General features: G+C 41.8%; 1 protein-coding gene across 4 annotated transcripts in view; it reads right to left on the bottom strand.

Annotated features, from left to right (window-relative positions):
• Positions 1-14,377, bottom strand: part of TBC1D8B (TBC1 domain family member 8B) — a 30,943-nt gene extending 16,566 nt beyond the window's left edge. For 3 of the 4 annotated variants that reach the window (XR_005604719.1, XR_005604720.1, XM_039572300.1), the window contains exons 1-6: positions 14,172-14,331; positions 6,111-6,221; positions 3,882-4,000; positions 3,043-3,268; positions 1,878-2,118; positions 598-805 (exon numbers count right to left, since the gene is read on the bottom strand). Coding sequence is in view for 2 of the 4 variants with exons in the window: in XM_039572300.1 (XP_039428234.1) it covers positions 598-805; positions 1,878-2,118; positions 3,043-3,268; positions 3,882-4,000; positions 6,111-6,221; positions 14,172-14,301 (1,035 nt within the window). In the remaining 2 variants the exon portion in view is untranslated. Of the gene's footprint in view, positions 1-597; positions 806-1,877; positions 2,119-3,042; positions 3,269-3,881; positions 4,001-6,110; positions 6,222-14,171 lie in introns of all 4 variants that reach the window. The other variant, XM_039572299.1, reaches the window with a different exon arrangement.
• Positions 14,378-18,098: the final 3,721 nt, after the last annotated feature.

Below are 18,098 nucleotides of genomic sequence, written 5' to 3'. Positions count from 1 at the left end.
CCAGAAGTTATTCTGCAGTCTACTATAGTACTCTATAGAAATTCCAATGCTGTGTCCTTTGCTATATGGTCCTTACTCTGTCCTTATAGTCTGTTGAGATTATCAGCTGTAATGGCATTGCTAGTTGCTCACTTGCCAACAGGATTTTGCTACACTTTTGAACAGACAGCACTGCTCAACTGCTGCAAAAAAAATGCACTACTGAGCTAAGAAACATGGCAGTGATTACTAATCTTCAAAATCCTTTACGTGCTACAATCCTTTAATTCTTATCTTGAGAATGTCTCATTAACTCACCTTCAAGGACTAAGCAAAAGCTTTTTAATTAAAAAAAAAAAAAATTAAAACATTTGGATTCTGTACCAAGCTACAGAAATTAAGAGTATATAGAAAAGGGAAAGAAGGTAGAGAAACAAATCTGACACATGAAAGCAGTTCTGAAAACCTACAAACAGAATTCCTACATGCAGTATCCAGGGTAGGGGGAAATACATGACATCACAAAGTAAAGAGGTCCTAATGAAAATCTGCTAAACTGACATAAAACCACACAAGTGCAAAACTGCTGGTATAACTGACTCTGGTAGTTTGCATTACCTCTCTCAATGGAATGATTACACTGCACAGGCTGCCATCCTGGCTAGCAAAGCAGATGTAGTTTTCTGAAATGCACATTTTTCCATGGGTGTTGTAATGACTGAAAGGAACCCATAAGAAACACTCATGAACTTCCTTCAAGGACTCTTCTTTAGGTAGCCTGAAGAATGCACTAAACTGCTCACTGTGGGCACGGCTCTCCAGGCCTCTGGATTAAAAATAAAACAAATAGGAAGGAAAGACAAAAGAAAAATTAAGTAAGTTTTAAATGTCTTTACAAAAACGAAAGTCAAAAATATCTTTGGAAGACCGTAAATCATCATGCTCTCCTCTCCCATAATCTATGGGGTCAGTCCGGAGGGTTCAATGTTTTTCTTGAAGAGGCAACAAACGGCAGGACCACACCTACCTGTACATGCACTTAACAAAATATTTGAGTACGTCACTAAACAAGACCAGATTCAGTAATGTTCTTACACAGCTGAGCACTACAGGGCCTACAGGTAGTGCACAAATATACTAATAGTATAATGTGCTCTGTTTCCCCATACATCAGAATAATCCATTTAAAAATAAAACAGGTTTTGGCTTGACAGAGGATTAATTAGCTAGAAATGTAGCACATGTTGTAAACATCTGCCATGGGCTAATTTTTCCCAGATAACTGCAGCCAGAAACAATGTTTTGGTTGTAGACCAGTATCCCTCTCCAGCATTGCTACCAAACTGAGGGATCAAAGGAAAAGGAAGGATCTTAATCATTAAGATACTGATATTCATGTCTTTCCCACCACCCAAAATAATATTTTACTTCAGGAAAGCCATGCACCCACCTGCAACTCATTGGTTTTGTCACTCACCTCCAGGGACTTTCAGAAATGCCATGCAGTTATCATTTACACATGTTTATTAGATGATTTCTTCCCCACCTTATCCTTCTTCATCAGGTATCTCTGGAGACACTGTAGCTCTAATCTGAATTTTCTAATCCTAAATGCTGCTAGAACACCTTTTCAAAATTCAAACTAACACAAACCCTTTAGTTAGAAGACCAGCTCTGAAGATTTGATTACCTCCTGCCTTCATACAGACTTTGGATCCTGCCCAGTAACAACAAATTACAATGCCTCGCATGGCTTTGGTCCAACACTTTAATGAGACCCTTGGTTAAGACAACACAGCTTTGCTGATATTTACTATCTCTTTGAGACAAGGATTCTCTTTCTCTTTGCCTAAACAAATACTGGGTGCACAACAGATAAACTATAAGTAATACATTACCTCTTGGTGATCTGCAGGGGGTCATGAAGGACTGGATCATTCTCAAATGTCTCCTTGTCAAAAAGTCTTCTAACTGCATAGTTTGCCAGCTGCTCCATGAGAAGGAATGTTTCACTAATATGCAAAAACATGGAAAAATAATGATCTTCCCCATGGGAGCACACATGAATGCTCTCTGTCAGAATCACATTGGAAGTTTTCTCAAGTTTTGATATTTCATCCCAGGAGATAATAAGTTTTACTGAAAATAAAAATATAAGGACATGTGAGTCACTTCTCAGTATCTGCTTGTATTAAAGAAAGAAATGCAGTGGTAGCAGCACTAATAAAATATAATTAAGCAACACAGTCAAATGATAACACACTTGAAAAGGATTACAAACTAATAAGCACAAAACGCATTCTCTTCACATTTCCTAAAAAATAGTTCCATTTGAAAGAATTTTATCGAAAAACATTAAAAGACACACCATGTATGACAACACAAGTCTACATCATCTTTTTCTTGCTCTTATGTGAAACTGCAAACAGCAAACAAACACCATCATACAAGCCAACCCCCTTCAACAGCTCACCAATAGGGCTTCTTAAATTAAATCCATCATGTATTGGCATGTAGAGGAACTGTGCCCTTTAGCCATGGCATTTCTCAACCCAGATCAAAGTAAGCTTTGAAAGGATCCTACTTTCTATATGTTTTCCATTTTTCACATAAGTACAGTTATAATACACATTATTAGAGGCATTTGTTTGGGCATTTCAAACTAATGTTACACAGGGAAAAAAAAAGTCATGTGCAATTATCACCAGTGTGTAGTGCACCCATGTGAAATATTAAGCCTGTGTGTGAAGAAATAACTGTAATCTTCACAAAGTTAATAATGCAGCATGAACTAAAGATGGACAATTTTTAGCTACAATCAACTTCTGGAAGTCTGCCTTCTCTCTGAAGCTTGAATGAAGGAAGCATAATAATGGATATTGTGTAGTATGTTACACAAATGTATGCATTTCCATAAATCATGTTGGCAGTTTTAGCTCATCTCTGTTGACATCTGCCCACATGACAAAATAGCTCCTTTAACACATAGGAAGAATTCCTCCTAATCTGAAAGATAAGCAGTGAAGCATGAAGAGACTCATCTTAGCATCAAGGTTTACTTACTTTCTGCTCCAAGCAAAAATGAGTAGAAGCTAAGGAAGTTGGTACTAAGATAGAGCCATCCTTGACAGGGCACTCTGCCCTTCCAGTAACTGCACGAGTAGTAGGTAATCAACTTCTCCTGCTCCGGTAATCCAAAACACTTTTCAAACTTCATAAGACCTTCACGAAACTTCTCAGGATCATCTTCTTTTACAAAAGAACCTTTTCCCTCTTCAGCAATCAAACCCTACAGCAAAAAATCACATTACTTTATGTATGTGTCCATGTGGGTGGGTGTCATATATTCACCTGCATGCACACAGTACAGCATTCTCCCAACAGGAGAGTAAGTTTTAGAAGGGGAAGAATAGTCTGAGGATCAAATCACAAATCACAAGTAAAATGTGCTATTTCAGACTCATCCACCAAGTCTCCCACACAGCTTAGGCAAGACACACATTCCTGTGTCTCCTCTTCTGAAACAGACATATTTTCCTCACTTAATCCCAGGAGTTCCTAGGCTAAATATTTAGCACATATAGAGTGAACAAAAATAGACCATATGCTTCCCAGGCACTGTTAAAATTATTGTGAAATAATTTATCAACAGTTTTAGACCACTGTCTAAAGGCATTTGATGTAGCATTTACCAAGCGGAGTTTATGTCAAACAACCTTACTTAGTTGTGGGGCAGAGAAACAGACACAATGGCCCATGTTAAAGTTAACAGTCACATACTACACAATCAGAACAGGCAGCACTAGCATGCTGTCCTTGGATATTCTACAGAGCATGTATTACTCATGTACAGTTAGAGGAAAAAAAGTACTTAGCCTTTCCCAATTATGCCTGTTACTTACTCTTATCTTTCCCTGGACAAAGCTCGTAATGTCTTCATTTGAATCAAATACAGATAAAGTCTTCATAACATTGTGTTCTAACCACTCCCAGTGTTCTGTTATTTCTTCTCTGCTGGATCCTGATTGAAAAAGAAAGTATTACTTTAAATTAGGACAGACTTTAATCATTTCATCAAAACTATTAATCAAGAGAAGACTTAGCAAATTCCCGAGTTGCACAGTAACTTAGATACACAAGTCAAAACCACAAGTCTCGAATTTGTTACCTTTGTGAACACTGAAAACGTATTTAGTGTACATGAAATGTGCACTGCTATGTTTTTATCTTTCAAGCCCTTTATGCAGCCCTATTTCTGGCCTTCAAATCCAAAAGCATCTCAGCTTTGTTAACATTATGTGGCTCAGTGGTGAAGCCTGAGTTAGACTGACAGTTCCTTCCTCTCAGCAGTACCTCCCCAACACGGACAGCACAGCCCCACTGCAACACTCCCAGTCTAATAGTCCAGAACGTGGGAAATGTGAGACCAAACCAATGAGGCTCAGCAGGAAATTAAATCTGTGCCTTTGATATCCTCAGCTTTGATCACTGGCCCATAACAGTTTCCAGAGCAGAATTTCAAGACTAGGACTTGCTGTGCAAAACCCCTCCTAACACGTGTGAGGATGTAAAGCAAACATCACCGTAAACAGGGAAGCAGCAAGGATTGAGATGCCACGAGGGAAACCGCAGGGTTTCAGCAAATTCAATACAGAGTCAGTGCTTTACAGACAGGTGATTCCCTGTCAGATGCTGGTGCACAGGGAGAGTGAAAGAACTTACACAGGTTTGAATAAAGGCATTCTAGAATATAAATTAATTGGCAGCTTCATCCTCCACAAGAATGCTCACCAATCGAAGCAGGCAGTGTGATCACATATTATTGATACCCTCAAGCAAGAACACACCTTGAACAATTGCTTTTTTCTCCGCTTACTTTATAAAAGGTAATTAACCAACTTTCAACAGGCTCCACAGGATTAAAGTGGCCCTGTGAATGAATAGAAATTGCTCTAAACACAGTTAAATAGTCAGACTGCATTACACCGGGTAGACTTGCAACAACACTTAAGAAATTATATGAAGAGTAATTAACATAGCAATTACATCACAAAAGTAATTCTTTTTCTCAGACTATACATGTAGACCAATTATTTGAGTTACAGTGTGAATCAGAGGCACAGAGGTGACCCAGGAATGATTAAACATTTTATTAATTGTTTAAATAGTTTAGGAGCACTGTTTCAGACTCTTAATACGTAACAGCAGGAACAAAGTGTCATCCCTTCAATTTCTTCACAGAAGAAACAATCTAACACAATTAGGACAATTATATTATATAGCTTTCTGTTCTAAAGCATATCTATGCAGCACAAAATCTATATATATTCAGTCCTAAAATGCAGATTACCCTTTGTATTTTCCAAAGGGCTGACCTGATGGCAGTTGAATTCCCCAGAGTGTACTTCCAACATACATATTAAAGTACTTTTTTGATAGCCTGTCACCAGGTCTGACTTCTTCAGAAGTGACCCTGAAATCTAATATATTGTCAATTCACAAACTGTTCAAATTCTATAAGGCTGCCCTTTTAAAGTGACATGCAATTACATTAAATTAAAGCTACAAGAACAAATCTGTATTTACTTTTCCATTCCCTATTGATTAATAACACAACATGAGAAAGAGAGAGAACTTATACCGCAAGAGCAACAGATATGAGGAAGAATTCAGCTCTGGCCATGACTGGGAACCTTCATGTTTTAACATGCAAAGACAAAGTAAACAAAAGTATTAGGATAAGCATCTACTGTTATTCCTACCTACAGCACACTTTGGGATAAGCTGACCCTGAGGAGTCCATCCTGAACTGTGTCAAGTTATTCTTGCACCTTACAGAAGAAAGGATTGTGCCTCTGTCACTGTAACAGTGCCCAAAGGCTTCGGTACCTGATGGACTCCTGCAAAAAGCAGGCAATCAGAAGGTGTAATACGAAGAGTCCAGAGATCTGTTCTGAAAAACTGGAACCACACGCTGCTGTCGAGCTCAGGCTTGCAAATGTTTTTAAATCATTTAGAGGTCAGGAGAATGAATAATGATGTGAGAGGATTAAGCCAAAAATGGATCCCATACTTTTCACCCTCCTTTTCCACTTTCTGGACTCAGTCGGCTCCCAGAGCACGGTACGTACCGCACGCGATGGACCAGTAGACCTGGGAGTCTGGAGTCTGATGCAGGATGCGAAATGGGGCGACTTTCGACGTCGAGTCCAACACTGCATCTAATGTTCCCACAAGGAGACCTGTTGTGTCCAAGAAAATGTACACAGCACAGTGAAACTCAAGTTTTGAAACGTACACTCCCCTCTCCTTCGTTTCTAGGGGAACAGGAATGCTGCCCAAGTAAGGACTAATGAACTCTGAGAAAATAAGAAGCACAATTGAGTAGAGCATGAAGTATTCCCAGAAGAACTTCTTTGGGAGGCGATATTTTGATCCAGTAAAAGCCATGAGGCACAAATGAGGGTGAAGAAGTTTTTTGAGATGACCCCCATGGAAGTGACAGCTATGCAGTATGTGAAACCAGAGCACAACCAGAAATGTAACAGGGCAGTTACTTCTGCCTTCAATAAGCACAAGCAGCAATTGAACTACCTCTTAATTAGTAATTTACTGTTGTTCTGTTTTCCAGTCACAGGAAAGAGCCCTTGAAGACCATAATTGGATATGTCACCTCTCTGCCAATTAACTTCCATTAAATAGAGTTCATATGAAAATATACTAATTTCACTAAAGAGCCAATCTTCATCTCTCCAGAACCAGGACAAAAACATTTTCTGGGAAAATGAGGATGCACTTTATAATGACTCAAAATCATTCTCTCTCACTGTGCAGTAATAAAGATATTAGCCCAGATATCTTAACTGATCCTTTAAAATCTAAAAATCAGGAAATTCTAAAAGAAGAAAAATCAATACTGAAGAAACAATACAAACTTTTGGTTCCTAATGCACCGTAAGACCTTTTCTCGTTACAACAGAAACAAAAATACAATCAACAGGACCTTATGCTTCTTCCTGTATTTTCTATGTTTGCACCCTTCCATCACGGCCATAGAAACAGAAAATTCAATTGAAGCAAAGTTACCAAAGCAGTCACACTGGGCTCTTATTCTCCTACAGAAGAACAGCAAAAGAAGAGACGAGATTACCCAAAAAACCATTACACAATTACCCCAAGACCAGCTGTAAAGTCTGTTCCACAAATCTGTTGAGATCATAGATGCAAAGCATTCCCAAAAAATGCTATTAGAGCACAGAGCTGGAATGCAAAACTAATATGAACCGTTGTAGCACCTTTATATCTTTGAATACCCTTCCCTGTTTAATGGAAAATGATCTTTTGATTTTGGTTTTTAATATTCTATAGAAGCACTAGATTTAGATGACTTCAAATACATCACTCAAAAGTTATTTCAGAATTTTTAGGTTGGCTTCTTTGGTACTTTGGGTTTCACTTTCTTTCTATTAACTCCCTCTCAAATTCTGAAAAAAAGAAATTGTGAAAGAATACAAGAAAGCAAAATAAGGCAAAATTAAGAAGTCTAGATACTCATCCACAAAGCATGGTTTTCCTGAGGATACACTTTCAGCATAGAGCCTGTGAGACTACCTCACTGTGGCTATTCAAGTTTCAAATGTTTTTGCTTCTTCTCAAAAACATGGAAGTAAGTAATTATGAAAAACCACAAAAAAACCCCAAACCAACAACCAGGGGAAAAAAAATCAAAACCAACAAAAAACCAAAAACAGACCAGTACATTACATCTCTGGTCTTGTCTGCAATTAACAGATTGTAAGTTGCTGTTGGAAAGTAGAATTATTTTTTAGTTCCTGACTGAAGACAGACATTGAATAAGTAATAACATTGATGTCTGTTTAAGCAGCTTCTGCTTACTGAATGAGTCACGACACTGAGCTGATCTCAAAGTTGGCTTTGCTTCGGCAAATGTTGCATTAATTCATTCACAATTCTCCTAGTAAAATTTTCTGTTATACTATACACTACAAGGATATTATTCACCATTTATAAGGCTAATGCAACTCAACTTGAGCCAATGGTGACCACAGTGCACTAGAAAGCAGCACTCCTCAAAATGCCATCACAGCTCCTGTCTCCTTGGAAGGTCATCAGATTTTAGACACAATGAACTGTACCAGGTGAGTATCCATCACCTCAGCATTCCCACAAGTCATGAATGGGATCTAGACTACAGGTTTGAGCCTAGGACAATAAATACTCCCTCATTACAGCACAAACGAATTCCATGGCTATGGACACTGGCATAACTGTGAGGAACAAGCACAGGCTCACTCATCTTCTCATCCTAGTTCTGAAAGTGCTCCACAAGCTGCCAATGTTTGGAATACTGCATTATCAGTCACGGTTGCCATACCCTCACGTTCTTGTGTGTTTCTCAGCAAGCACTCCCTTGGATTGCTGTTTCCCAATGGGAACCAAGGGACAACTTACAGAGGGTCCTCTACTTTCATCTCTGCTTAAAGCTAGAGTTTCTCCCAGGTATTCCACCTTAATCATCCTCCTGCTTTCCTCAGGGAATGACTGCAGTACCTATGGATAGTGATGCACATTTATATGGAGAAAGGGCTCTGCTTTCAGAAAACATTTTCAGTTTCATAGCTGCCTGAGTAAAACTACTGGGAAATACCCTAGATGCTTCAGTAAACAGGATAAAATACCCTAGAAACCAAAATACACGGCAAGGATCCAGAATAGTTTTGAAATACACATGTGTTAATCCCAAGATGTCTCTAAAAGACTTGGTTAGAAAAATATCAACATAAGCTCAGAGATGTGTCACAAAACATCAGCATTGAATTTTGCCCTCAGTTGTACCAATTTAGGGCACATACCAATTGACATTACTTGTTAGTAACTGCCCAGCATTGTGCCATTTGGGGTCAGCACCACTTTGTCCTTCTATATTTATTTCACCAAGTACACCAAAAGAATACTAATATTGGTGCTTTTTTTTGGTCCTTTTAAAACCACAGTCTCAAATATTTTTATTTTCTTCTCCTGAAATAGCACCAGTTACAGCTTTTTTATTTCTAAGGATCTACTTTATTTATAGCAATTTGACTCCTTCCTATCCTTTGTGGGACTAGTGTAATGCAAATAATAATATCAGTTTTCTCTTACTAATGAAGAATCAGAAGCAAAGAAAACATGAGGCTGTCTTTTTTTTTAAAAAGCACTATTCTTCTGAAGCAAAGTTAGCACAGGCCTGGTCTCCCCTCTAATGCATAACAGTGCCTTTGAGGTCAATAGTTAATTATATTAAAACTGGATCAGACAGCCTCCTGATTTGCTACATTAGAAGTGTTAAGGAATAGAAAATATTTATAAGAATGCAAGGGTTCCTTACAAACAGAAATGTTCTGTTAGCACCACACAGGGCAGCCCCATTGCAGCAAGGATTTTGAACAGCAGATATGTTGGTGTACAACGGCGTTCTCGCTTTTAGTTTATTTACATCATGATAAAAAAAGAGTTGTTGGAAAACACTGTAAAAGCTCTGCAGACATTCTACAGACATACTGCAGACATTCTGCAGCTATACCCAGTTTCATTCCAGCAAAAACTGCTCCCTTCTGCAATCTGAAGAATTCACAGCCTAATCAGAGCAGAACCAAAGAAGGAAAAACACTGTAAAACAATTAAGTTTGTGATAGAGAGCTGTTGTGGGTTGGCCCTGGCTGGATGTGCCCACCAAGATGGTCTATCAACCCCCTCCCCAGTGGGAGAAAAAAATACACCAAAAGCCCACAAATGCAGGTCCATTGGAACCAAAACTACCAGCCTAACATAGCACATGCTCAGTAACTTCCTCTAAGGCTTCTCTGGTATAGGATGCAGTAACAGGGGAGAAACATAACAGCAAATATTTCTTTACAGTGACAGAATAAAACTTCATTCTATAACAGCAACTATTTTTATAGAGCATTTTGGTTTTGTTTAAAAAAATGGACTGAAGTTTCAGATTTCAATAATATAACCCATGAAAAGACATCATCTGTGTGTATTTGATTTAAATTAAGGAATGCCAACTTGTGAATCATACTCCTTTTCCAACAGCCTCAAATTAAGCACAGAAAGATGTTTGGCTTCATTTTCTTTCATAAGTGAACTTGATTTCATGACTAAGAAATTCCAGCTTAAGGAAATACTGAGCATGGGCTGAGATAGGAATGTTCTAAGACAATTCAGACATCAAACACATCAGTTTAAGCCTTTAGAGCCAAAAGATTTCAACTCCATTTACAATAACTCAAGTGCGTTATGGTCAGTGGTTGTGACTCAGTAAGACAACAGTAACCAATTAAACTAAGGTGTGTGTCCAACCTTGCCTCTATGCAGCAAGAAAGATATCCTTAGAAATAGGGAAAATTACAAGTGCAACTCTGAAAAAATAGTAAGTTTTGGTCTGCTTGGTAAGAACAGAAAAAAGTATTGCAGATATCACAGCTCCTCTTTGGTTTTGTTTCTAAAAAGCTGTCTGACAGGAACTGGGAAGTACATGTTGGTCATTTTTTCTACCTGTCATCCCCAAATGTAAACACACATCTTAACAGAAGGGTGTTATTTGTCTCACCAGTATAGGCACTTGCAAAATAATCTTTGCTACAGCTGCTGAAAAAAAACCCACATAGCTGACATAATTGCAGATTCATTAACCAGCAAGTTTCCCATTTGATTCCTATCCAGGTTGAGGACCCACAGTAAGAAAGCCACACCAAAAGTTCTGTGTGCTGAAACACCAGCAGGGATAAATGATTCCTGCCCAGACCAGGAAGTCTGGAAAACCAAGCACCTTTGTGCTGCAGACTGGGTCAAGCTAGATCACAAGGTTCCTCTCCCATTCTGAAGTTCCTACCAAAGTAAGTATCTCTGAGTTTGTACAGAGATCACCAAGTACTTTTTAAACTGGTCCACCAGGAAATTTTGTTAGAGACAAAGTCCTTGCCACTGACATCCACAACTAATACTTGAACACTGCTCCTTCTGTCAGATGTCAGAGAAGGAAAATTTCCCCAGCTCTGTCTCCCTTTCTCCCAACTCCCTGTGCATGCAAGCCAGCCAGCAATGTCCCAGCCAACAAGCCACGGCTTTTAAACAGTGGGGATACCAGCAGGGGCCTTTGACAGATTTGGGATGGCAACAACTGCCACAGGAGATCCAGGACGTGGGAGAGTCACAGGTTTTCCCTACCTTTCCAAGCACAGCACAGGAAAGACTAGTTCCAACCATATATTTATTTCACTGGTAAGTTTTTGTCCTCTCACAGTTGCATTTTACTTATCTTTGTCAAGCAGAATGAGGCAAATTGAAACAGTAGAAACAGAAAGTAAACAATTGGTTTGTTCAAATTTCAGTGAAAGATTGGAATTTTATGACACCAAATACTCACTTGCATCACTGCTCCCAGCATACCTATCTCTTAACCAAAGTCCTGCCTAAACTAGAACCAAAGCTAGAGCTCTGTAACCAACATGCTTAATCTCACTAGAGCTTGGTTACAGCACATGCATTCACAAATGTATTCCTATCCATCCATTCTGAAAAACCTGAGCAGCTCTCCCAGAGTGGCTCTACAGAAGACAGAACCAGAGGCCATGGCTACATGGTTGCCCTAACAGACACACTTTGGGACAGCCCACTACTGCATGATGAATTTTCCAATGGAGCACCACTCAGACAGGTTACAGCATAGATTTCCTTAGGGGAGCTCTTAAACAAAGAGAATGAAGTGTAAAGCTGAGCAAGTACATATCTGCAAGGAGAGAGCCAAGGCTGAGCACAACCAGCACAGGGTGTTTCTGTGCCTGTTTACAAGTTATCCACATGAGCAAACTCAGAACTGTGGTGTGTGTGCACACAAGCCGTAACAGCTCCCTGTGTCATCTACAGATTACAAACTGGTCCTGCCCCTGTCACTCCAGAAGGGTCATACAAACAATCCAACTGCAGACTTCATTCTTTTCCTAGGACAGCACCAGAATTCCCAGCCTTCCTTCAGGTAAGTACCTCTGTTGTAATCTATCTTTTCCTCCTTTGTCTGTACCTTTCTCCAGGTACTGGCTGCTTCCTCAAAACTCCCCTCCTTAAAGCCTGTCTTACCAAGTGTACTCCTGTATTTTTGGGAATCCTTTGCCAGGTCCCCATTACTGCTATTCAAACCCTGCAGCACTGCCCATCTTTCTTTCCATTCCTGTCTCGAGGCATTGTCCCCCTCTTCCCTCATGACTCGGTCTTGCACTGCTGCCTCCCTCTTTCACTCCTAACTCCCCAGTCCCTCTGTGCTGTTAGTCACCTCCAGCCTTGTCTCACCAGCTGTAAAATGCTCTTCAGGAGAACAGGATTGTACTGGGACATTTGAGATGATTTCATACACAACAGCTGTGCTTTGCTTTTTCCTAAAGGAAGTGCTAATTTTCTCGAGTGACACACAGCAGTATCAAATTAAACCCAGGCACAGCAAATCATGCTGGCTCATACCTAGGAGGTTTGAATATTTTCAAACCTGCAAACACAAATATAATTGCATTTTTATGCAACTGTCTCGTTAATCTTTCTTAATCACGATTTTAATTCAGTAACATCTCGCTCCTTTTGTTTGTGTCTAGTGACAAACGTAACTTGCACAGAAGAATCTGTAAGAACTTATAAGAAGTTACAAAAATAAAATGTGCAATGCCACGTCAAAAAAAAGCATAGTACAGCAACTATCTCATCCAAGTGTTTTTCCCACACTGTCAACAGCCACCCACGACAAGAGAGGAGCAATAGAAGCCTCACCTTCACCAAAACCCAAAGGGCAATTGGAGGGCCCAGCTGTAAGCCTATAAGGAGGTTTTCAGAACAACAACTTATTCCAGTTCTCATTGTTCCACATTCATTGTAGTCCTTAAATGAATTTTATCATGTAGAAAATCAACCTTCATACCGACTCGGTTTCCTTGGCTTCCAAATATATCAAGGCAGAAAACAGGCCATCAAGCCTGATCCCAACACTTCGAAGCTTGCAGTGTATCACCCTTGGTTCTAAGCCAAAGCCTGACATTATCTATCTGCTTATAAGACTATGATATGCATAGGAACCTGGGATTTGGGGATGCTTTCTTTTACACTTTCCATGTGCCCTGCCAGTGGTTCATTCAGATGCCAATGAAGAATGCACCACCTCCTGCTGCAAGGGCCACTTCTACATCTGAAATTCACCAGCCAGGAGTTTGAACCTTGTGGTTTTGTTCAGTAAAATTAATAAATGTTTCCACAAGACAATTATGCCTCATGTTTAACATAACTTGCTTTAGGATGACACAAATTAGATAGAGCCTAGAAAACCTACAGAGATGCAAAACACTCGAGAACCACATCCCACGGAGGAATGACTTTGTGCTGATTCCCTGTAGCATTTCTCCTTGACAGGGTCAATGACAGACACCACCAGCCTATAAAGGAGTCAGTTCTAGTCAGAATAGCTGCCACCATCACATAGGTCTCAGCAGTAGCTGGGGCTCCTACAGTGCCTGATGATACAAACAGGCGAGAATTAAAAATAGAAATTCAGCTCCATACCTTGAAGTTCTCATGGAATAAAGTTTATTATACGATGGTCATTGTCCTGACCCCTCTGTCACTTTCCTGACCCACCACTGCTGACAAGCTCCATCAAACTATATGCTTGTTTTTAAAATAAGCGATCAGAAATGCCTGAGCAGGAGTTCATCTCAAGCAGCCTCAGATGCACGCAGGAAAAGGGATTTGGAAATGAGCATCTTGCCAAAGCAAGACAGATCAGTCCTTCTTCAGACGTGTCCACTTCCACCAAGCTGCCCATGGCGGTGTGCCGGACTCCACCGGAGCAGAGGCTGTTCAGCCCGTGCCGAGGCTGGGCTGTGCTGCCCTCAGCTCCCCGGTGACTCGGGGGCCCAGGGCACCAGCCGCTCCCAGCCCCGCCGGGTGCCCGTCCCCGCCGGGCTCTGCTGCCCCTGGGGCCGCGCTACGCGGGGAAAGGAAGGAGAGAAGAGCCCCACGAGAAACCCAGGAAGGTCCGGGGCTCCAGAACTCCAGCAGGCCGCCTTCCTGCCCCTCTGGCCGGGGGTCCCGGGGCCGACAGACCCCCGTCCTCCCGCTCCAGCCCTGCCCCGGCCCCACGGGGGCAGTACCTGCCAGCCCGCCTCCGCCCTCCTCGCCATAGCCCCGCCGCCTCTGCAGCACGAAGTACTGGTTGGAGCGCTCCTGCACCCACAGCTTGAGGGCATTTTTCAGCAGCACCTCCTCGGGCTTCAGCCACATCGCGCGGCCCCTCACGGCACTGCGCTCCCGCCGCCGTGCCCGCTCCGCGCTCGCAGCTGCTGTGCCAGGCAGGGGAGGGCGGGGGAGGGGGGGGCTTCCCAGGGCATGCTGGGAGCTGTAGTCCTTGCCGCCGAGGGGCCGCGCTGCGCTGCGGCCATAGGACTGCAACTCCCGTCGGGCTGTGCGTTCCCCTGCCTCGGGACTACAGCTCCCGTCGGGCCCTGCGCGCCCCGGGCCGCGTGGCGGTGCTGCCGCTCGGAGTCCCGGGGCCTGTCCCGGAGCGGGGTCGCGGATTGCGGCTTTGTGTGCCCCGGAGCGGGGATCGGGGGCTCCGAGTCCCGGCTTTGCTGTGCCCCGGGGAGCGGCTCTTCTGCCGCTCCCGCACACTGCACCTCCCCCGCCGCAGGCGGGGCAGAGGCTGCTGCGGCCGCTCTGCCCATGGCACAAGTCCCGTTTTCAGTTCTGGCCAAACCTGACTCCATTTTCAGCCCAGAGGACAGACGATCCTCACCAGAGACGGTGTGTGGCGCCCAGGTGTGTTCCAGTCAGCACTGGGCCTGGCACTGCAGGCGAGGGTTGGGGCGCAGAGAGAAAGAAGCTGATAAAAAAAACAAACGAGCTTCAGAGGGCTGGAGGCCCTACTGCCTACTCTGCTCCAGTCTCTGGTGCCGAGGAGTTCCCAGAGTTACCGTCTCTTCCCACCTCCATGCAAGATTCACTCCTGTTATAACACCATCTGTCATTCAGTACTGAGTAGACCTTCCTGTTTCCCAGGAACTTCTGTGCACTTCCCTTAGCACTCTATTTCCAGCATAATTGACCTTCCTGAGATTTTTCAAGGATAATGCTTTATTGATTGTGTGTCATACAAAAAATGCAGCAGACAGTTGTTTAAAGTCAGCCTCTACTCTGAGCTCTTTCTAAAAAAAATTACGCACATTGTGCACTAACTATACATTGCAACCTTGGCACTTTTGCTTCATCCTGCCTTCCTTCATGGTTTTCAATAGTACTTCACCAAAAATGCTGCTGCCAGCACTGGTCTATTTGTGAGCACAGGCACAGCGAGGTTTTGCCAAGCAGTCTCAGAAATTATTTAGCAATGCTCATCCACTTCCAGCTGCATAAGCGACCACCTACCCAAAGGGCCAGTGTGAAAGCAGACCCAAGTGTGCAATCACATTTAACTCACAGGAAGCTTCAAAACTGGGTGAATTACACAGGTATAAGACTTTTTTTTTTCCTTTTCTTTCAATCACTCATTGCACAACAGCAAGAGGAGCTGTAGTATTGAAGAGTTCTACTTTGGGGACCAGATATAGATTTAACTAATACCATTTTTTTACTTGTTTTTATAACAGAAGAGGAAGCAACAAATTACTGGTGGTCTACCTTTACTAGAAAGGAAAAATAAAATAAAAGTCATTAGCCAGTACGTGGTAACTGACACAGATCAAACATTAATGAGAGTCCCAGATACCCTGGCACACAGCTCTTCATGAGGCAGCGTCTTCAATCCCCCACCTGAAGCCACAAGTTAACAGACATTGCTGGGGATTTACCAGCTGAACTGATTGAGTGGTTCCTGCATGGATCCTGCTCCTCTAAGAGCATTCCCAGAGAGAGTGTTTACCATTTAATTTTCCTCAATTAGACAAGCCCCTGGATACAGAAAATTAAGGACCTAACAAAGACCTTCTAATTCTGATGATAATTTTAAGGAAGAGGCCCTTGGCATTTCGTACCCAGAACTTGCCTTTTGTTGACTCATGCACACACTGGACATGTTAGGACATGTGTTACTTGCTAATGTAACATTCAAACTTTTTTAATTGGATAAATATTTAACAGTAAAATGCTACTGCTTGGAAAGTGTTCTGTTTTTCTCTCCTCGTTTCAAGGTCTTGAATGTCTTTCTTTTTTCCAATTCCCTCAGGCACTGGATTCTTAATCAAATCCTGTTAAGATGCAAAGAGTGCTCCTCTATGGACTTGGAGAAATTTATATATAGCCATTTGAAAACCTTAATCAGTGCACAATCATGCTACAGTGTAATCAATGCGTTCTACAGCAATACCGATCTATTTAGGGCTGCAGACTTTTTCTTTCACTTATTCAAGACTTATATTAGATATTGGAAATTATTTCTTTCAAATAACCACGTCAAGATAATATAAATAAATAGCTATATAAATAAATTTTGGATTCACTCTGTATAAGCAACTGTTGAACAATGCAGAGTTGCACTAGGAGTATTACATAATTTTTAATTCACACAGCATGAACGCTGCAATTTGATTTCAATTTTCTCTTGAAACCAAAATTAATTGCTGACGCCAGTAGATTTTCCTTGATCTCTTCCAAACCGCAGACATTACACCCCTGCAGGAGAGGAGCCCCATTCACATCTGCACAGGAAAGGCATCAGTCTAAACCTGAGGGAAAAGGCAGGGCTACCTTCTGTGCTGGTGTGTTAAACATGGAAAGAAATTTAAATCACACGGGCAAGGTAAATGTCTGTATTTATTATGTCCAATTCTTAGGGGACTTGTGAAGTGCAGAATTTCCCCTCTAAAGACTGAGATGGACTAAGTCTCTCCATTTTATGGCAAGAGTCCAATAGCCCCTGTGACTCAAACTGCTTTTATATGTTTGCAGGCCCTCATCATAAGTCCTGCTTTATCCTTTAAGCAAAATTCTCATCTGAAACTACATTTCTATACGGACACCTGAAAATTTTCCTCAAGATGAGAAAATGGTCTTATTTTGATTTGGCATTTAAAATTAAGTCCTGCTGTTGTAAAGCCTGATTTACAAGAGAGCACAGTTATCCAGCACCAGGCAACAAGGCTTCCTCTCCACCAGGGATAAAAAAATTTTCCCAGTTCCCCTTTGAGACCACACAAGTGTTCCACTCAAGTGTCTAGATCAGGGCATTCCTGAGGGAGAGGGGTGACTCCCTTCCTTTCCCTGAGGGAGTGAGTAAACACTTGGCCACGATGCCGGAGCCTGTTCAGTTTGTTCTTTGGGGACAGAAGAATTGACATGTCTGTGTGACTCAGTGGGAATATTAACAGTCAATAGGCAGACATTTTAGCAACTGTACCACTTGTGGGCTCATCATTTCATCTATATCATTCCATTATCCACGAGCATTAGCGTATCTATAGAAAACGCCAAAACTACTGCACAATAACAGCAAGTTTTTACTGCTTGTCAGGAACAACTCTATCCCCAGGTACATTCCTGTTGGCCTCTTGCTTAGAGGAAAGAGTCTGTCATGCCAGGGCACAAACACGTACATATACACGACCCGGAGACATTCTAGCCCATGGCATCACCAAAAACAAGTGACAATTTTGCTGCACAGTCCCCTAAGTAGGGTTGGTTAAAGACAGCTGCTATCCATGGAAACTTGGAACTACAAAAAGTGAGAGTGGAACTTTGAAATTTCTTTAAGGCAGTCTGGCAGCAACAGTCCCAAGTTTAGTATCACAGATGGCGTTCATGAAATTTACACTTTCGTTTTTAAACCAAATCCCTTGCATAGCTACTAGTTATAAACAAACCTGCACAGGTAAGAGCATGGCAGACTTGCAAGTTAAGCTGCAATACTGGAGAACCATTAAGTTCTGCCTAACAGTAGCTCAAATACTGCTCTGGTACTTACCCTGAATGTGTTCCTTTAGCAGTGGGTCACCTTTGATATAAGAATCCCAAATATCTCTCTGAAAATTAGCGAAGTGTCTTGAGCAAGCAAGCTGCTGCCTTGGCAGATCACATACACAGCACCTGAT

The sequence above is a fragment of the Corvus cornix genome, chromosome 4A (genome assembly GCF_000738735.6).
Source record: "Corvus cornix cornix isolate S_Up_H32 chromosome 4A, ASM73873v5, whole genome shotgun sequence".
Classification (NCBI taxonomy): domain Eukaryota; kingdom Metazoa; phylum Chordata; class Aves; order Passeriformes; family Corvidae; genus Corvus; species Corvus cornix.
This window is presented reverse-complemented; position numbering and strand designations above follow the sequence as displayed.